This window comes from Nomascus leucogenys, chromosome 1a (assembly GCF_006542625.1).
Source record: "Nomascus leucogenys isolate Asia chromosome 1a, Asia_NLE_v1, whole genome shotgun sequence".
NCBI classification, from domain to species: domain Eukaryota; kingdom Metazoa; phylum Chordata; class Mammalia; order Primates; family Hylobatidae; genus Nomascus; species Nomascus leucogenys.
In genome coordinates, this window is record NC_044381.1 from 67,380,844 (window position 1) to 67,401,433 (window position 20,590).

Genomic DNA, 20,590 nt, shown 5'->3' on the forward strand with positions numbered 1-20,590 from the left:
AAAGTAACCCCAATAGGCAAATATTGGAGACATTCCCTTTAAAATCAGGAAGTTATGCCTACTGAAATCAAAAGTTATGCCCATTATCACCCCCTCTATTCAACATTGCATTGAAAGTCTAATAAGTTAAGAAAAAGAAAAGACATACATGAAGATTGAAAAGTTGGAAACTGTCATTATTTGAAAATTGTATTTCTGTTTCTACATTTAAAAAAACCCAAAACTTTCTACATAAATTTTATAGGAAATAATAAAGTTTAGTAAATGCTTAAATATGAGACCAATGCATTAAAGCTAATTATAGTTCTTTATCCAAGCAACAATTAGAAAATATAACTAAAACAACAACAAATAAACCAGTCATAGTTAGCAACAAAAACTACAGTGCACCTGGGACTAAATATAACAAACCTCTTCCTACTCCCCCAAATTATAAAAACATTACCGAAGGGAATTAAAGACCAAACATAGATGGAGAGCTAGATCATGTTAATGTATTGGAAGACTTAATAGCATGAAGGTATTGATTCATTTCAAACTGATCTATAAATGTAACTTCAGTAAAGAGTTCAACTAACAGATTGATTTTAATATTTATATGGAAAGGATTAAAATAGCCAAGACCAATAATAATTAGAAGGATAAGAGGTGCTTGCCATACTATATATAACTTTTTATAAAGCTATTTTGATTAGGATAGTGTAATATTGGTGCTAGTGTAGACAAATTGATGAATGGATCAGAATTGAGAGCTCAGAAATGAGTCTGTGTGTGTGTGTGTGTGTGTGTGTAAAACTCTTACTTATGACAAAGATCTCATGGCAGACCACTTGAGGAAAGAAGGGGCTTTGACAGAGCTCTGAAAAAATTTGTTTCTCATATTTAAAAAAAAAAATGGCTTTCTATCTTCCACCCTACAAGTAACAACTTCTGATGGACTAGGAACTTAAGTATCAAAAGCAAACTTTAAAACTTAGAAAAGGCCGGGCACCGTGGTTCATGCCTGTAATGCCAGCACTTTGGGAGGCCAAGGCAGGTGGATCACTTGAGTCTAGGAATTCGAGACCAGCCTGAGCAACATGGTGAGACCCCATCTCTACAAAAAATACAGAAATTAGTGGGACTTGGTGGTGGTGTGTGCCTGTAGTCCCATCTACTCAGGAGGTTGAGGTGGGAGGACCGATTGAGCTCAGGAGGCAGAGGTTGCAGTGAGCTGAGATCACACCACTGCACTCCAGTCTGGGTAACAGAGTGAGACCCTGTCTCAAAAAACAAAAAACAAATACATTTAGAAGAATATATGTGACTATTGGCTGGGCACGGTGGCTCACGCCTGTAATCCCAGCACTTTGGGAGGCCGAGGCGGGCGGATCACGAGGTCAGGAGATCGAGACCATCCTGGCTAACATGGTGAAACCCTGTCTCTACTAAAAATACAAAAAAAAAAAAAAAAAAAAAAAAAAAAAAATGCATGGTGGCAGGCGCCTGTAGTCCTGGCTATTCAGGAGGCTGAAGCAGGAGAATGGCGTGAACCCGGGAGGCGGAGCTTGCAGTGAGCCGAGATCGCGCCACTGCACTCCAGCCTGGGCGACAGAGTGAGACTCTGTCTCAAAAATAAATAAATAAATAAATAAAAATACAATAAAATAAAATAGAATATATGTGACTATCTTTCAGATCTTGTATATGGAATCATTTCTTAAACATGGTATACAAAATGTTAACCATAAAATAAAATATTAATAAAATCTATTACATTAAAATTAAGAATGCCTTTTCATCAATTATAGCTTAAGGAAAATGAAAAGGCAAGCTCTTAGAAACTAGAAGACTCTTGCTATGCATGTAACTAACAAAGGGATAGCATTCAAAATACATAAAGAACTACAAATCAGTAAGAAAAAGACAAACTACCTAATAGAAAAATGGATAAAAGGAGATGCTTATCTTATTAGCAATTGGAGAAATGTATATCAAGACCACAGTGAGATACCATTTTATATCTCTGCAATTGACAAAAACAAAGTCAGATAAAACCAAGTGTTAGAAAGGATATGGATCAATAGGATGTTAAATTGCTGGCGGAAGTGAATAATATAGCCACTTAGAAAAAGACAATTTTGCTCCATGTTTTAAAGTTGAATATTTGAAAAACTTACAACCCAGAAATTCCATTTCTATGTGCATTCTCGAGTACCTTTTGCATACGTGTAGTTTGTTACAAACAATTATTTCAGTCCATAGAAAGTTATGATCTAGTTTTCTGCCCCAAAGCTGTTTCTCTATCCAAAATATTATGTCTAGCTTGGGTCCATGATTCACATTTGCGTGCTCAGATCATAATTAAATCATAGGCAAGGAGCGTCATCAAATAAAATGTGTATTTGCTATTCTCAAAAAGGGCCTTTGTACTGAGACTGAAATTAGGTGGTAGGTAGGACTGTAATCAGACATGAATAGATAATAGTATTAATAACAGTCACCATTCATTAAGCATGTACCATTTGTCAGATTCTTCAATCTTTATTTAATGGAAATTACTTTGTTTAGTCTTCACAAAGGCTTTCTGATATGGGTACCATTATTGATCTTTTTAAAATGGAGCATAATGAGCCATTGGGAAGCTAAATAATTTCCATAACTTTATGTTGTAAATTGTAAGGCTGGGGTTTAAACAGAGGCTCTCGGCCGGGCGCGGTGGCTCACGCTTGTAATCTCAGCACTTTGGGAGGCCGAGGCGGGCGGATCACGAGGTCAGGAGATCGAGACCACGGTGAAACCCCGTCTCTACTAAAAATACAAAAAATTAGCCGGGTGTGGTGGCGGGCGCCTGTAGTCCCAGCTACTCGGAGAGGCTGAGGCAGGAGAATGGCGTGAACCTGGGAGGCGGAGCTTGCAGTGAGCCGAGATTGCGCCACTGCACTCCAGCCTGGGTGACAGAACGAGACTCCGTCTCAAAAAAAAAACAAAAACCAGAGGCTCTCTGACTCCGGCACCTGTGAAATGGCAATATAGAAGCTATTATCTTTCAGATAAAAAGTCAACTTTTCTTAACTTTGCAGAGAGAACGACTCTGATTCGTGGCTATAGGCAATGGTCTGTTGTCTCTAGATGCTTTGTACGATTGTTCAGAAAGTAGTGGTATATGTTTATCTCTACTCATGCAAAACTAAAATTATATATTTTCAGTATTTCAATAGCTTTATTTTATAGATGAACAGCAGTAAAGTTATCAATGTGATATATATATATCAATGTAATCTGAAGACTTATTTAAAATTATGCCAAGAGATGATTGCCTTGCTTTTATCTAGTTATAAAACTTCTTATCAAATAGACATCATGAAGAATGTCTACCTAAAGATATTTTCAAAAATTTTGATAAAAGATTATTTAAGAGTCCAGTTTGTTTCAAAATTACTATCATTGTCTTAGTCACTTTGGGCTGCTGTAACAGAAAATCATAGACTGGGGTGGCTTAAACAACAAACATTTATTTCTCACAGTTCTGGCAGCTAGATGAGATGAGAGTGCCAGCAGGGCTGGGTTTTTTTGTAAGGGTCTTCCTCCTGGTTCATAGACTGCTTTCTTCATGTATCCTCATAATTCAGAGAAAAGAGGCTCTGATTCCTTAATTGCCTTATAAGGGAACTAACTAACTAACTCACGATGGGAGACCCTCGTGACTTAATCTAAGCCTAATCTAAGGCCTCCCAAAGGCCTCATCTCTAACATTGGGGATTAAGATTTCTACAACAGCAATTATTGAGGGTTTCTTTGAGGCTAGGTCATATATCTGATCTGAGGAATTAATTGGTGTATGTATAGACTTTCTGTTCTTATGATATAAAGCAAATGAGCCTATGTATGTATTGTCCAAAAGTTATTTGACTGCTACCAAACAGGCAGAATTTTTTTTTTTTTTTTATTGTAGTAGAAAGATCTGGGATGAAAGTTTTGACTCTTGCAATCTAATCCCAGGTTGGCAGTTACTGTCCATGTGAACTTGGACCTGTAATCTGTCACTTTCTAATAGTTGTGCTCTTGGGAAATTTAATTAGATTCTTAATTTTCTCATGTGTTAAAAATACAGATAATAATAAATACTGTACTGGGACATTACAAGATTAAATAAATAACATGAGAAAGATATAGAAATCCTATATGAGGAAATCTACCATTTCTTTCCTTCTAAATTCCATTTCCATCTCTTGGGCAAGGTCAGTCACATCTTTGGCTTTAGTTTCCTCATCTATAATAATACCAATAGCATGCTTGAGAATCTGTGATTCTGAGCCCTTCTATGTATTTCTTCTTATACATGTTCAGCTTTAAAAAGTATTGCAAGGATCCTTTATGTAAATAAGCTATTTCTAGGGGATAAAGAAAGTGTGAACTACAACCATTTTATTCCTCTACTCCAAAAGTAGAGTGCTTTGCTTTGATTTTCTTTCTGACTCAGCAGACAGAGACATCTGCACTGACTTAGAGTTTTCTTGAAAAATTTTTTTGATTCAGTCATATGATCAGAAAGAACAAATGTAAGTCCTTCTGGGATATAGTGTGAATGACATTAAAATATGTCATTAAAACAAACATTTCTTTTCTTTCTTTCTTTTTTTCTCTTTCTTTTTTGAGACAGGGTCTCCCTCTGTTGCCCAGGCTGGAGTGCAGTGGCACAATCATATCTCACTGTAGCCTTGACCTCCTGGGCTCAAGTGATCCTCCCACCCCCGCCTCCTGAGAGCTGGGACAACTGGCATGTGCTACCACACCTGGCGAATTTTAAAATTTTTTGTATAGACAAGATCTCACTATGTTGCCCAGGGTGTTCCTGACTCCTGGGCTCAAGCGATCCTCCCACCTCAGCCTCCCAAGGTGCTAGGATTACAGGCATGAGCCACTGCACCCAGCATAAAATGAGCATTTCTAATTCCAGTATGCTCCTGTGTCGGATGTTTGATAGTTAAGAGGTACGTATACATTTCTTGGCACTTTGAGATGATTAGCTGAACCAGTCACTGCTCTGTTCAACAGGTGGATTTTCGGAAAAGGCATATGAATGGAGCTCAGAAGAGGAGGAGCCAGTGAAAAAGGCAGGACCAGTCCAAGTCCTCATTGTCAAAGATGACCATTCCTTTGAGTTAGATGAAACTGCGTTAAATCGGATCCTTCTCTCAGAGGCTGTCAGAGACAAGGAGGTTGTTGCTGTATCTGTTGCTGGAGCGTTTAGAAAAGGAAAATCATTCCTGATGGACTTCATGTTGAGATACATGTACAACCAGGTATGCAGGAAGTACTTTAAAAAGTTTTCTTTCTTCTGTGCTTCTGTCACTTCGTGTTTTTATTTCATGGTGTTCAAGATTTTCATTTCTATTATTATGTACCCTATATATGAACCAGCTAAAGAAATGCTGTGGTGTAACCATTCCAACCTCAGTGCTTTGGGGACCAAACTACACAGACCAATTTTCTCTGAAGCTGCTTTGCTGCATTTCCCTTAGAATATAACTTATATTTTTATTCTTTTAAAAATAGGCACAGAATATTCTGATTATAAACTTAAATGTTACAGTGTTTAAAGTGTCACATAACTTTTGTATTGTAATCACTTTTTTCCAACATTAGTATGAAATATTTCAAGCGTATAGCAAAGTTAAAAAAATTGTATACTAAACATCTTGGTATCCACCACCCAGATTCTACCATTAACATTAGTATTCCTGCTTTATCACTTGTGACTCCTTCTATTCATCCCTCTTTCCAGCCATCACTCCAAGTTATTCTTTGATGCATTTGAAAATAAATTGCTGGCCGGGCACCGTGGCTCACCCCTGTAATCCCAGCACTTTGGGAGGCCGAGGTGGGTGGATCACAAGGTCAAGAGATCAGTACCATCCTGGCCAACATGGTGAAACCCCGTCTCTACTAAAAAAAAACACAAAAATTAGCTGGGCATGTTTTCCTTGTCCTTCAAGGTTATTTTTCAGGCTTAGGGTTTTTATGAATATCTCAATGTGGATCATTGACCTAGAGTGAATGTTATGGAAATGTTATTATGCTAATTAATAATAATCACAATTTATTCATTGAAGTATGCATCCCAAGACATTTTTCCAGGTAATACCTTATTGGAAAAATTTCAATTTCTACCTCAATAGTAATTATTTATTGACTACCTGCTAAATGTCCTAGATTGTGCTAGGCACTATGGTGGATACCAAAGAAAACATACCATAGATTTTGCACTTAGGCATCTCATGGTTTGGCCAAGGAGACAGAATAATGATAGGTGAAATATTTAAGGCACCATTACATGGTGATATGGTGATCGATATTTCTTTCTTTTCTTTTCTTTTCTTTTTTTTTTTTGAGACGGAGTTTCACTCTTGTTACCCAGGCTGGAATGCCGTGGTGCAATCTTGGTTCACTGCAACCTCTGCCTCCCGGGTTCAAGGATTCTCCTGCCTCAGCCTCCCAAGTAGCTGGGATTACAAGCATGCGCCACCACAACTGGCTAATTTTTTGTATTTTTAGTAGAGACAGGGTTTCGCTATGTTGACCAGGCTGGTCTCAAACTCCTAACCTTGTGATCCACCTGCCTCAGCCTCCCAAAGTGCTGAGATTACAGACATGAGCCACCATGCCCGGCCTGATAGATGTATTTCTAAGTGTAGTTCAGGGAAGGGCATATTGTAGGCAAAAGTGACTGGAGAAAGCTTCATAGAGATATTGGGAGTTAGAATAGATTTCGAAGATGTGTGGATCTGGACCAGAAAAGGAAGAATGGACATTCTGGACTATGAGGAATAAGTATGATATATGTATTAAACAGAGTGTACACCTCCTTCCCTAGAGTGGAAATTAAGTATTGGAGATGAAGAAGAAATAAGATTGAATAGGTTATTGAGCCAGATAATAGAACAAATTCACAGAAGAACCAAAGCTCTTGATAAGGGTCTAAAATGCCTTTTAGAACAAGATAGGCTATAATGAAATACGTTTTTCTTTAAATTAGTTTATGTAGATTTTTTATCAGTCCAAGTAGTCCTCTCCCAAATTCCTCTGCATTCGTTAATGTAAGGTTTTAGATTGGAGAATTATCTAATGAGATCTTCCAAAAACTAATAACTTATTCTCTGTAACAAATATCAAAATGGGGGTAACTACTATCAACCAAGGTCACCAATTACTGACTTACTAAATCTATGGGATATTTTCCATGCCTTATCCAACTTGATCTCCAGCCTTTAAACAATTGATAATTTTTCTATTCTCTCTTCCTTTGGCTTCTCAAACCCCAGTTGTATCAGTACTTGTCTATTCCTTCCTGCTGTCCTGGCCCTGGTCAGGCCTTCAATCATATTTTTGACCTTTATTATAGCACCCCCACCTTTATCTTTTCTAGCTATCATTTCCCTTCCCTACTAACTAGCCCTACCTACTTCTAGAATAGTATCTTTCTACCACAACTATGATGATAATTCATCTCTGCATCTTCATAACTTTCCGTTGCCTGCAGGATAAAATCTGACTCCCTTAAGCACCTTACAAGGCCTTTCGGAATCTGGCCGTCTGTCCAGCCTCTTCCTGCTACTTGCTTCCTCCTCCCCCAAAACCAAAGCATAAAATGCTCCCCACTTCCTTCCTTTCTGCCTGCCTGCCTGCCTGCCTGCCTTCCTTTCTGGAATGGCTTCTCCAAATTTGCTTCCCTGGAAAATTCCTAAATATTTTTCAAGTCTTAACTCAAACATCCTATGTGGTCTTGCCTAACCAATGGTTAGTTATTTATTTTCTGTGCTACCATTTATGCATTATATATACTTCCATTTTGGCATGCATTTATTATATCATAATGGTTTGTTTGCACGTCTGTCTCGCTGTTAGGCTGTGAATTTCCTCTGGTCTGCAATGATATCTTTTCATTTTTATGTCCCCAGGACATATCAAAAATGTGGCAGATGATTGCTCCTCTGTAATTATGTTTTGGATGAATAAAGTGATTGTATCAATGCAATAGATGTGCATATGTTGTTTCCTTTTAACTAGAATCGGAGAGGGATAAGAATCAGAATGAATGAATGGAAAAAACTATACACACATATCAAGTTCCATATCATAGACTTTATTATTTTATAGGAATCAGTTGATTGGGTTGGAGATTACAATGAACCACTGACTGGTTTTTCATGGAGAGGTGGATCTGAACGAGAGACCACAGGAATTCAGATATGGAGTGAAATCTTCCTTATCAATAAACCTGATGGTAAAAAGGTATGATGCTAACTTCCAAAACAAAATTGAGTTTTCACTTAGAACAGTTACTACTTTTTAGGATCCTTGAAGTTGCACTTTTGAAAATTAATTTTGACCATTTGACATGAAGCTTAAAGTGGGGTAACATCCTATAGCATGATCTTTGTTTCCCTTTCTTGTGATGAGGGTAGGCAAAATTATAACGATGATAGAACAGCAGATCAGCAAGTAACATCTGTATTTTGTTTCACTGCTACATAAAGTTTCTGCTGTGTTGGATTACTAGTAAAAATTACTTATAATAGTAATCAGCAGTTAATATTTTTATTTTCTGTGGCATTCATGGCATGTGTAAGAAATTATCTAAAATAGTATTCATTAATAATGGTTTGCTTTAGTTCTTATGATATTAATATTATGGTAACTCTAATGACCTAGATATTCTATAAAATATCAATAATGTACTCTTCTTGCCTGTAGGTTGCAGTGTTATTGATGGATACTCAGGGAACCTTTGATAGTCAGTCAACTTTGAGAGATTCAGCCACAGTATTTGCCCTTAGCACAATGATCAGCTCAATACAGGTATGAAATAAACCCATTTTGATGATGTTTCTTTAACTAAAAATTATGAGTATATGTGTTTCTACATACATGTGATAATGAGATAAACAACAGAAATTGGGAATCATATATATTGTTTGACTCAATTAGCATACCAGTTCTTGTGATTTCTATAAGTGTGGAATTGTTTTTGTTACTATAGTCTAATTACTGACAAACTTTCAAATTGACTGCTTTGGTTAGAAAAGGTCATATTATCTTATTGGGATTTTTGTTGTTGTTGTTTAAAGCCTACAATAAACTCAGTAACATAAATCTTATATGCATATACATTGAGACCATCTATTATAAGTTATGTTTAATGAAACAGTATTTATAAATATAAATTTTGCTCTACATAGCCAGTAGAAACGTTTCTAAATGTAAAAACATTTACATGTGTTCATAGCTTTTAAAAACACCTTAATGTACATTTAGGAAAGTAAATATCTTGTATATAAAATTTATCTTTCTTTCCTTTTTTCTTTCACTTTTTTAAAAGTCTTATTTTTGAGGTTATTGTGGGCTTTCTAAATTGTCCTGAAAATCCTTGCAGCGTTTTATTAGAACCACAGAACCCATAGCATAAAAGATTTTAAGACTATTTTTAGATATTTTCAATCCACTGGCAAAAGCAAAAAGAGACAGTGGTCAAGGAACAGGGCAGATCAATAAAAAAAGGTAAGACAGCTTAAAAAGGCAGAAAAGGCAAAGGAATTAGGATGAGTGAATCAAGGCTGAAATTATAAGCAAGCATAGAGAATGGAGCTAGTGAACCAGCAACAAGGGCGTCATATATGGTTAGGACAACCAAGACAGAGTAAACAGAAGGAGGAAGGAAAGACTGAATTTATTAAATAAAGGACTTTAAAGTAAAAGTCATAAAAAAAGTCATGGTTATAACCTATTTAATCAACTTTTAAAAATTAACTTTTCTTTCAGTTGACAAATAAAAATGATATATATTGGCCAGCCATGGTGGCTCATGCCTATAATCCCAGCACTTTGGGAGGCTGAGGCAGGCGGATCACAAGGTCAGGAGATCGAGACCATCCTGGCTAACACGGTGAAACCCTGTCTCTACTAAAAATACAAAAAATTAGCTGGGCGTGGTGGCGGGTGCCTGTAGTCCCAGCTACTCGGGAGGCTGAGGCAGGAGAATGGCGTGAACCTGGGAGGCAGAGCTTGCAGTAAGCCGAGATTGCGCCACTGCACTCCAACCTGGGCGACAGGGCGAGACTCCTGTCTGAAAAAAAAATATATATATATATATATACATATATATTTATCATGTACAGCATGATATTTTGAATACACACATTGTATAAGCCTTTAAAATACCGACTTAATTAACCTAACTTATTATAATTCACAGTGTAAGCCATATTTATACAAACCTATTTAAACCAGATTGACTTTGCCTTTTCAGTATTACTCATTATTTATATTTGACCTGAATACATTGAATATTTTCATAGAAAAATCTGCTAACTCCTTAGTAATGACAATTTTTTATTATGTGAGAAATAATGATCTGTTATTTAAATAAGTATACAAAGTATTCTTTTTATATCAGTACATAAACATATAAGCCTCCTTAACTTTTCTTTGAAGTTAATGATATTTATTCCCCTCAAAAAATGTCATCTTAATGCTGTTATCGCATATGTATAAGGATGTGAGCATGATATTCAGAACCTAACTTCCATGTGATGAAACTCTGTATAGACATAAATAAAATGATTAATTGTGAAGAAGTCAACATGATTTTTCAAAACAACATTCTCCATATGGCTTGCTGAGATTTAGATTGTTATTATTTTGTCTTGCTTGGAAGAATGAGTTTTTTTGACTAATTGCGTAAATTAGATTCATAAAATAATTTTAATATTCCATTTCCAGATCAGGTGACTACTGTATTTCTGGAACCATTTTTTTAATAATCATTGTACATTACTTATTGTCTCTCAAGCTTATTTTACTTCTCTCTCAAGGTCTACAAATATCATCATGTAAGCATGTACGTAAGAGAGCTCATTTTTGTGGTAACTGCTATTTTTAAAATTAGGGAATGATGAAGTAAGTGCTTAGGATGATGCCAATTATCTTATCATTGTGATTTTATTTCTTTATCAAGGTATATAACTTATCCCAAAATGTCCAGGAGGATGATCTTCAGCACCTCCAGGTAACAATATTTATTTTCTTTTTTGTGTATCTGGTAGTCTTTGGAACATGTATAGCAGAATTTTGGGGAATGATTTCAAAACATAATCAGATTCTGATTCTGCTGTTTAAACAGGAACTAGTGGCCTAATTAGCTGCCTGGTAATTACTGCCTGAGACTGGTTAATTTATAAAGGAAAGAGGTTTAATTGACTCACAGTTCAGCATGGCTGCAAAGGCCTCAGGAAATTTACAGTCATGGCCGAAGGCAAAGGGGAAGAAGGCACCTTCTTCACAAGGCAGCAGGAAGGAGAAGTGCCAAGCGAAGTGGGAGGAGCCCCTTATAAAACCATCAGATCTGTGAGAACTCACTCACTATGGCGAGAACAGCATGGGGGAAACAGCCTCCATGATTCAATTACCTTCACCTGGTCTCTCCCTTGACACGTGGGGATTATGGGGATTACAATTTAAAATGAGATTTGGGTGGGGACACAAAGCCTAACCATATCAATAAGTAACTATCTTTCTCCCTAATTTGACATTAAATTTAACATATTTTTTAGAAAAAGAGTCACATTGCAAGTCACAGACTTTAAAAAAAACACAACTGAGGTGATAAGGTTCAATCTAGCCTCCGGAAAACTACAGAGCAATCACTGCTCCAAAAGGAGCAGAAACAAAGAAGCAGAGTTTTGGTTTACAACTGGCGACAGTACTGAGAAAGTTCCCAGGACTAAGGAGCACAACTCTCTAGGTTTATTATGCTCTGGGCACAGTATATGTTTCTTCTCCTCTTTCAAATTCATTTCAAGATTCTCCAGGGCCGGGTGCAGTGGCTCATGCCTGTAATCCCAGCAGTTTAGGAGGCTGAGGCAGGTAGATTGCTTGAGCCCAGGAGTTTGAGACCATCCTGGGCAACATGGTGAAACCCTATCTCTACCAAAAATACAAAAATTAGCCAGGCAGGCGTGGTGGCGCATGGCTGTGGTCCCAGCTACTCAGTAGGCTGAGGTAGGAGGATCAGTTGAGCTGGGGAGGTCAAGGCTGCAGTGAGCAGAGATCATGTCACTGCACCCCAGCCTGGGTGACAGAGTGAGACCCTCTCTCAAAAAAAAAAAAAAAAAAGAGGAAAAGAAAAAAGACAAAGAAAAGGACTCTCCATTTCTTAAGCTAAATGCCTAATGCTTTTGTAGTAATCCAAGCCATTGTGCCATTAAATTTCCTCAGGCAACAGCTTTTGTAAATATATCCTACATAGTTTACAGCTCTGTGGTCTAATTTATGCAAGTTCTGCTTCTAAAGGTCATTTAGCATGTTTCCTTCTTCCCTTTTGTCCCCCACAAAAAAATTAACCCACATTCTAGATATAAAAAGTGTTCATTTTAAAATATAAAATTGTTAATTTTAAAAATAAAATGATAATTTTATTTTTAAATGTACTTTGTGCCTTTTATTCTTAAATATCTAATTACCATGGCTCTACTTTACCTATCCAATGCTTATTTCCTGAAAATGATTATTAGAATCTTCTTAATATAATATTCTGTTATAGCTAGGGGGAAAAGTAAAGGAAAGAAAGCCAAGAATTAAAACTTAGCAGGTGCTAAAGTTCTCTCTTTCTCTCTCTCTCTCTGTGTATGTATGTGTGTGTAATTTTTTTTCTAGCTTTTCACTGAGTATGGCAGACTGGCAATGGAGGAAACATTCCTGAAGCCATTTCAGGTGAGTGAGGGTTAAATGATGGTAAATTCTTACTAGATTTTCCTGAAGACTGTAACCAGGTATATTAATTAGGGTCATGTTTCTTTCTCTTTTTATTTCATTGAGGAAACATTTTTGACCTATTTTATGCTATTTGATGCAATATAGAATGAGATAGAAATGAGGAAATAGAACTTCTAAGAATTATTTTTTAAAAAAGAAATGTGGAAATGAAAGATAATTTAGGCATTCTGGTTCCAGGCAAAATGTCAGCTTTTTTTTTCCTGAACTCAAAGTCACTCTTAAAGTGCTGGGATTACAGGTGTGAGCCCCTGGGCCCAGCCTTATTTATGTACAAAAATTAAACATCCAGCCATATCTTATGAGATGTATTAAAACATGAGAATGTGTTCATTTGAAAATAAAAGGATGGAAAAAGATATATCAGGCACATACTAAGTGAAGGAAAACAAGTGTCTATATTTTTGTGAGACTTCAATTCTATAAGAATTATTTAGAATAGAGAAGTTCATAATAATAAAAGGTTATTTCACCAGGAAAATACAAGAATTCTAGTCAGGCATGGTAGCACATTCCTGTAACAGCTACTCGGATAGCTGTGGTGGGAGGATCACTTGACCCCAGGAGTTTGAGTCCAGCCTGGGCAACATAGTGAGAGATGCTGTCTCATAAAAAAAAAAATTCTAAATTTTTATGACAAATAGCCTCAAAATATATAAAGATCAATAGAACCATAAGAAGAAATGAGTAAATCCACTGAAACACAGCTCTCCTAACTATTGATAAGTCAAGTAAACAGAAAATGAGTAACAATAGAGAAGATGGGAAACCTAGGGCTAACAAGCTTGCTTTATGGTACATGCATAGAATAGTGTAAGTAACAAAGAAAACACATTTCTCTTAAGCCTGCAAGGTGTATGTACAAAAATTTACCACATATTAAGCCACAAAGCAGGTCTCCACAAATTTCGAAGGATTGAATTCATATTGACCTCATTCTGTCATCACAGGACAATTTAGTTAAAAGTTAGTAAGAAAGTGCTAATTTTAAGAAGCATATTTTGGAAATTTAAGCACACACTTCAAAAATAATTCATGGGTTAAGTTAAACTCATAATAGTTATATGAAAATACTGCAAATTGAGTGCTTGAAAGAAAACATACATATTGAACATTAAATGCTATCATGAAAATGGTACTTAGAGGGAAAAAAATATAGCCATAAAAGTTTTATATTAGAAAAGAAGAAAGGCAGAAAATTAGTGATAAGTACAAATTAAGAAGAAAAAATAGGCCGGGCGCACTGGCTCACGCCTGTAATCCCAGCACTTTGGGAGGCTGAGGCAGGTGGATTGCTTGAGGTCAGGAGTTCAAGACCAGCCTGACCAATATGGTGAAACCCCGGCTCTACTAAAAATACAAAAATTAGCTGGACATGGTGGCGGGCACCTGTAATTCCAGCTACTCCGGAGGCTGAGGCAGGAGAATCACTTGAACCTGGGAGTGGAGGTTGCAGTGAGCCAAGATCGCACCGTTGCACTCCAGCCTGGGCGACAGAGCGAGCCTCTGTCTCAAAAAAACAAACAAAAAAAAAAAAAAAGAAAGAAAAAATAATAACAGACAAAACCTAATGAAAATAAGAAAGAACATTTATAAAAGCTATATGTCTCAGGATGGATCAATTTTAAAAACATAATGTGGATTGGAAAAAAGCTAGTTGCCAAAGACTATTTACAGTAGGATAGCATTTTTTATAAAGGTCCAAAATGAGCAAAACTAAACAATGTGTTAAGAATATAAACATGTGTGATAAAACTATTCAAAAAGCAAAATTAAAGTAGTATTTACTACCGGAGAGGAGAAATGGGGATGTATCAGGAAGGGACACACAGGAAGCTTCAATGTTATTGGCATTTTCAATTATTTAAGCAGGTTGGTGGGTTCACAAGTATTTATTTTATTAATCTGCTTAATAGCATACATGTATGTTACATGCATTCTTTTGTAGGTATCATATTATGTGATAACATTTTTAAATTTTAAAAAATCAATAGCGTTTATTTTATTTTATTTTTTTGAGATGGAGTCTCGCTCTGTTGCCCAGGCTGGAGTGCAGTGGTGCGATCTCAGCTCACTGCAAGCTCCACCTCCCGGGTTCACACCATTCTCCTGCCTCGGCCTCCCGAGTAGCTGAGACTACAGGTGCCCGCCACCACACCCAGCTATTTTTTTTGTATTTTTAGTAGAGACAGGGTTTCACCATGTTAACCAGGATGGTCTCAATCTCCTGACCTCATGATCCGTCCGTCTCGGCCTCCCAAAGTGCTGGGATTACAGGTGTGAGCCACTGCAGCTGGCCAATAGCGTTTCTTAAAACCAGCAATTACAACTAGCAAATATAAGTTTTAAAATATATATACCACTCACAATAGCAAAACAAAACAAAAATCTTTAGTAATTAGCCACCAAAATATAAAGACCTTTCTGGAGAAAAATGCAAAGGTCTATTAAAGACCATAAAGAAAAAATTGTATAAACCAAAGGGATATAATATGATCACAGATGGTATGATTTAATGTTGTGGAGAATTTAATTCTCAACAAATTAGCCAAACTCAGTGCAATTATAATTGAAATTACAGTAGGATTTTTGTATATTTTCTACAACTCATATGGAAGAATTAAGTCTTGTTTTGATTTAAGAGTCAGATTTTTTTTTTTTTTTTTTTTTTTTGAGACAGAGTCTCGCTCTTGTTGTCCGGGCTGGAATGCATGCAATGGCGTGATCTTGGCTCACTGCAACCTCTGCCTCCCGGGTTCAAGCGATTCTCCTGCCTCAGCCTCCCAAGTAGCTGGGATTTCAGGTGCCCGCCATCATGCCCAGCTAATTTTTTTGTGTTTTTAGTACAGATGGGGTTTCACCATGTTAGCCAGGATGGTCTCGAACTCCTGACCTCAGGTTATCTGCCCGACTCGGCCTCTGAAAGTGCTGGGATTACAGGTGTGAGCCATTGTGCCCGGCCTTAAGTCAGTTTTTAAGAAGATGATCTAAATTAGAGGGCTCAACACACACTAAAAAGCCATAGCGATGAAAATGGTGAGGTCCTACACAGATACAAGAGCAAAGCTCAGTGGAACTAAACAGTTTAAATACACCCATATATATATGGGAGCCTGGTAGTCAATAGAGGTGGCATCATAAACTGGTGGGAAATAAATGGGTTAATAGTTTGGTTTGGAAAAACGAGTTCACTATTTGGAGAAAGAGCTGGATTTTTACTAAATACTGTAATAGAAGTAATCTCCAGATGGATCAAAGAACTAAATATGAGTTAAAACTATAAAGCTAATAGAAGAAAGTGCTGGAGAATATTTTTCTGAAATGAGGTGAAGAAACATTTATTAGACCCTCCAAAATAAACCATGTAGTAAAAAGTTGATGCATATTACTACATCAAAATTAAGTATTTCTATTTACCAAAGGACTTTATAATCAAAATCAACAGATTGGTAGAAGATAATTGACAGTGTCAAAGTCAACAAAAGATTACTAAGCAGAACATACAGGAAACTTTTGCAAGTAACCAAAACCTGGTTCCCGATCAGAAAACAGGCAAAGAATAATAATAGACAAGTCACAGAAAGGAATCCTGAATGGCTAATAAATTTTTGAAGGGATGTCAAGTCTCACTGATAATGAGATAAATATTAAAACAACAATGAAATACCACTTTACATTCATTAAATAGGCAAAAAGTAGAACATGGAGATAATACCAAATGAAAGCTAGGATTTGGGTAAATGGGAACACTCAGGCCCTATTGTTGAAAGTGCAGATTGGAGCAGCCATTCCATGGAGCAGAGGAAATATATAAGGATATTTATTGATAGAGTAATAGTAGCAGGAATTTGGAGACAACTTAGGTGTCCATCACTAGAAGAACGGATACATAAAAATGTGGGGAATAGCATATCTGCAATACTTTGCAACATCTAAAGGCAATGAACCAAAAGTACATAGAGTAGCATGAATAGAGTGTTAAAATTTGTACAGAAGCAGAAAAAAGTATGAGATTTATAACATGATACTATTTATGCATATTTGCTGTACATACACAAAATAATATATATTAAAGTGAGTGTGGGTGGGAATGAATAGTTGAGGAATGGGAGTGAGGATCTGGGAAAAATATGATGAACTAAAGTAGCATGGAGAGATGATGTATGCTGTGATGAAGGGGTATGAATTCTCCCAAGGGCTCAGGAACCTGGTGTGGGGAGGAGGTGAGGTAGAATAAAACCAGTCTTGCTTGCAGTCTTCTATATGATTTACAATACCTACTAGACTCTGTTGTCTTTTATTTTTAATCGTTTGTTAGGTTGATTGTTGAAGTGTTATATGGTAATTAGGCTATTGTTTTGGTTTTCTTCTTCTCTAACTTGTTACTCAGAACCACTGGCAAACCAGAGTAGGGAACTCCACTGTAAATTACAGAAGGGGACTTTAGGTCTTACCAGCAGATGTCACTGCTCCTTACATTTTGCCAGAAACATTAAAACTGGAAAAGACCAATCAATGCTCTAATAAAATAGATGAGAGATAAAGATTGATAGAGTTGCAGCTTTTGGTTAAAAAAAAAAAAAAGAGTTTAAAGCAAACAATGGAAAAAAGCTTTAAGAGATTACCCTAGTTAGTAAACTGTTGACATTATGAAATGTCAGTGAAAAGAAAAAAGTTTTCGCTGACTGAGTCAACAATGACTCCTAAACATGTTTGGACTTGTAACTCTATCTGAAATTGAAATGCGAAGCTCATTAAGTAGTAAAGGTGGCATCCAAAGCCATTTTATAGTATTTTAGATTAAAGCAACCAAATCCAAAACAAAAAATACTATACATTATAAAATCAAAAGATAAAATGCAAATACATTCAAATTTCAAAACATATATGAGTTAAATAATTCACATTTCAATTAGAAGAAGCATAGCGAAAAATTGCAAAGTAAAATAACTTTTAAATGAAATTTCAATTCAGCAATCTTTTTTAGCAGGTCACTTCTATCCTCTTCTCTCTGATAACAGCTTTATTCATTTGGGTAAAAGTGTGGGGAAATTTTAAACATTGCCTGAGAAAGTAAGGTGAGGGATAATGAAATTTTAAAAATAATTTTATATTAAAATTAAACTAAGACCAGGTGCGGCGGCTTATGCCTGCAATTCCAGTACTTTGGGAGGAGGAGGCAGAAAAATTGCTTGGGGACCAGAAGTTTGAGATGAGCCTGAGCAACATAGTGAGACTCTATCTCTACAAAAAGTGAAAGAAAAAAATAAATCCACAAAGAACTACAGCACCTGTAGTCCCAGCTATTTGGAGTGGGGCCGAAGTGGGAGGATCACTTGAGCCCCGGGGTTTGAGGCTGCAGTGAGCTATGATTGCACTGCTGCACTCCAGCCTGGGCGACAGAGTGAGACCGTGTCTCAAAAAATAAATAAATAGACAAAATTAATTTATTTTATTTATTTTTTGAGACGGATCTCCCTCTGTCGCCCAGGCTGGAGTGCAGTGGCGCGATCTCGGCTCACTGCAAGCTCCGCCTCCCGGGTTCACGCCATTCTCCTGCCTCAGCCTCTCCCAGTAGCTGGGACTACAGGCGCCCGCCACCACGCCCGGCTAATTTTTTTTGTATTTTCAGTAGAGACGGGGTTTCACCGTGGTCTCGATCTCCTGACCTCGTGATCCGCCCGCCTCGGCCTCCCAAAGTGCTGGGATTACAAGCGTGAGCCACCGCGCCCGGCCGACAAAATTAATTTAAACAAATTTAAAATAGAAGAATTCTTAACTCTGAACTACAGTACAATTATAAATAATAAACAGACCTATAATAAACAACAAATATGAAGACAATTAGCCGGGAAAATGAATAGCTGAATTAACATATTAACTTGATTCTTTAAAAAACCAATTTCTATCAAGCTGTAATCAAGCAAACAAAAATATGTTCGTGTATTTAAAAACCATGGTTTAAAAGAGAGAATTAAAAGCTAAATGAATTCAGTTTAAAAGCAATATTGAAGTGCAAGTTTAACCAGTGGTGTGCTGGTAAAAGTTTAAAACTGGCTGGGGAGGAGGGAGGTGAGCCTGATATATATTATTTGCTAATTTTTATGGTGTAAATACTTTCACCATGGCCAATTTCAAGCTACCATGATGTCAACCAACTTGCAAAAATTCCTCAAAATTTAACAACTGTTTTTTGCAAGCTCTAATGAGCCAGCTCTAAACTATGCAGCACGCCCAGGAAGTATAATTCATATTAAGACATAGTATAGAGTTCTCTAAGTGACATTATTTTCTCACCTGCTTTGCTCACTATGAGTATTTGAATTTAAAGTATAAAAATCTGGCAGGAGCTACTTTATTAACATATCTATCTATAAAATAACTAGGTTCTTTATATCAGCTTCTTTACCTTAGGACTTCCAGTTTTTGTTGAGAATGACAATATTTTTCCATTAATTTAAACATGGCTGTATGTAATAACTGTACAAGTTTTATTTGAGTAATAACACCCAGTTTGCTCTAAGAACCTAGTGAAAATATCTTGTCACGTGCGATAGATTTGTGTCTATATTGGTATGTTATGAGTTTTTCTTTCTTGGTCATTTAGACTTGCATAAGCCACACCTGGCCCCACATTGCTCTGTATTGGGATGATCACATCCTTGGGTCAGAATCCCTACGACTAATTCTGGGTATTTTTCATGTTGTCAGACATTATTTGAAGTTCACTCTAAATGCACGCTGCTTATCAACACCAAGCAAGGCTGCCTTCCTCTAATGCTCTGCTAAATGACCAGCTGCCAGTTACTTGTTTCCCCAGGAAAGGCTCATTTTCCACTTGTATGACTCTGTGGCGCTCTGTGTGTGTGCTTGTCACCCTTGTCCTCAGTTCTGCTGGGCTGTGGTGGTGGAGAGGGTTTCCACTCCGTCATGTGGTAATACAGTGAGCTTGTTATGGAGTCTATGCTAAAAACAGATCCCCCTTACTAAGGAGACCCTGTATTATACCTTTAAATGTACCCTTTGGCAATAGCAGCCCAGGAGTTTGTGATTTAATCACTTCATGCCTTCTAATTATGTAGGCTATAAAGAAATAGAAACATTCCCCAATTACTAAAGTGTATTATAGTCTCAAGATTCACTTAAGTTCATGTTTTAGATGTCAATACATTTCTTAGTGGCATTTCTACATGGTGGGTCTGTTTCTAGTAGGCCAGTCTGCAAAAGCCTGTTTAATCTACAGCAAATTTAAATAGTGGCCACGATGTTCCTGAGCCTTGATTCCTTTAAGGCAGAGTCCTGAATATATCTGATGATTTCTGGATCTCTTTGAGGCCCAGAGCCCTGAGGTAGTTGGGAATTTTAGCAGGATTTAGGCTGTATGGCTCACAGAGAAGAGATGGGCTGCAGCATATCTGTAGCCTTGGTGATTGATGCAGAAGCAGGTTTTTTAGGCACCTGGGTTAGAATCATTTCTGAGCCATACCACAGTTCTGCTGAATTGGAATCCCTGTGTTTAGACCAGGGAATCTGCACTCTCTCTGTCATTCTTAAGCACATATTTGAGGACAGATTTAGCCGCTGGGCACACTCCAGCAGACAGCATCTATGGCAGAAGGTTCTGGTAGCAGAGAGATAGGGCACCATTTCTATGTACATTTCTGTGTACAGATAGTTAGTAGATTAAGGTTGGCCTGTAATAGGAAAGTAGGAAGCATAAACCCTAAAAAAAACTTTCCTTCACACAAACTTGACTTCTCTTAGAAGGCTTCTTTTTTTC

General features: G+C 36.9%; 1 protein-coding gene across 2 annotated transcripts in view; it reads left to right on the forward strand.

The window, feature by feature from the left end:
• Positions 1–20,590, forward strand: part of ATL1 (atlastin GTPase 1) — a 100,770-nt gene that overhangs the window by 50,979 nt on the left and 29,201 nt on the right. For both annotated transcript variants that reach the window (XM_030810281.1, XM_030810275.1), the window contains 5 exons: positions 5,038–5,285; positions 8,140–8,274; positions 8,737–8,841; positions 10,997–11,047; positions 12,694–12,750. In XM_030810281.1, coding sequence (XP_030666141.1) covers positions 5,038–5,285; positions 8,140–8,274; positions 8,737–8,841; positions 10,997–11,047; positions 12,694–12,750 — 596 coding nt within the window. The remainder of the gene's footprint in view (positions 1–5,037; positions 5,286–8,139; positions 8,275–8,736; positions 8,842–10,996; positions 11,048–12,693; positions 12,751–20,590) is intronic.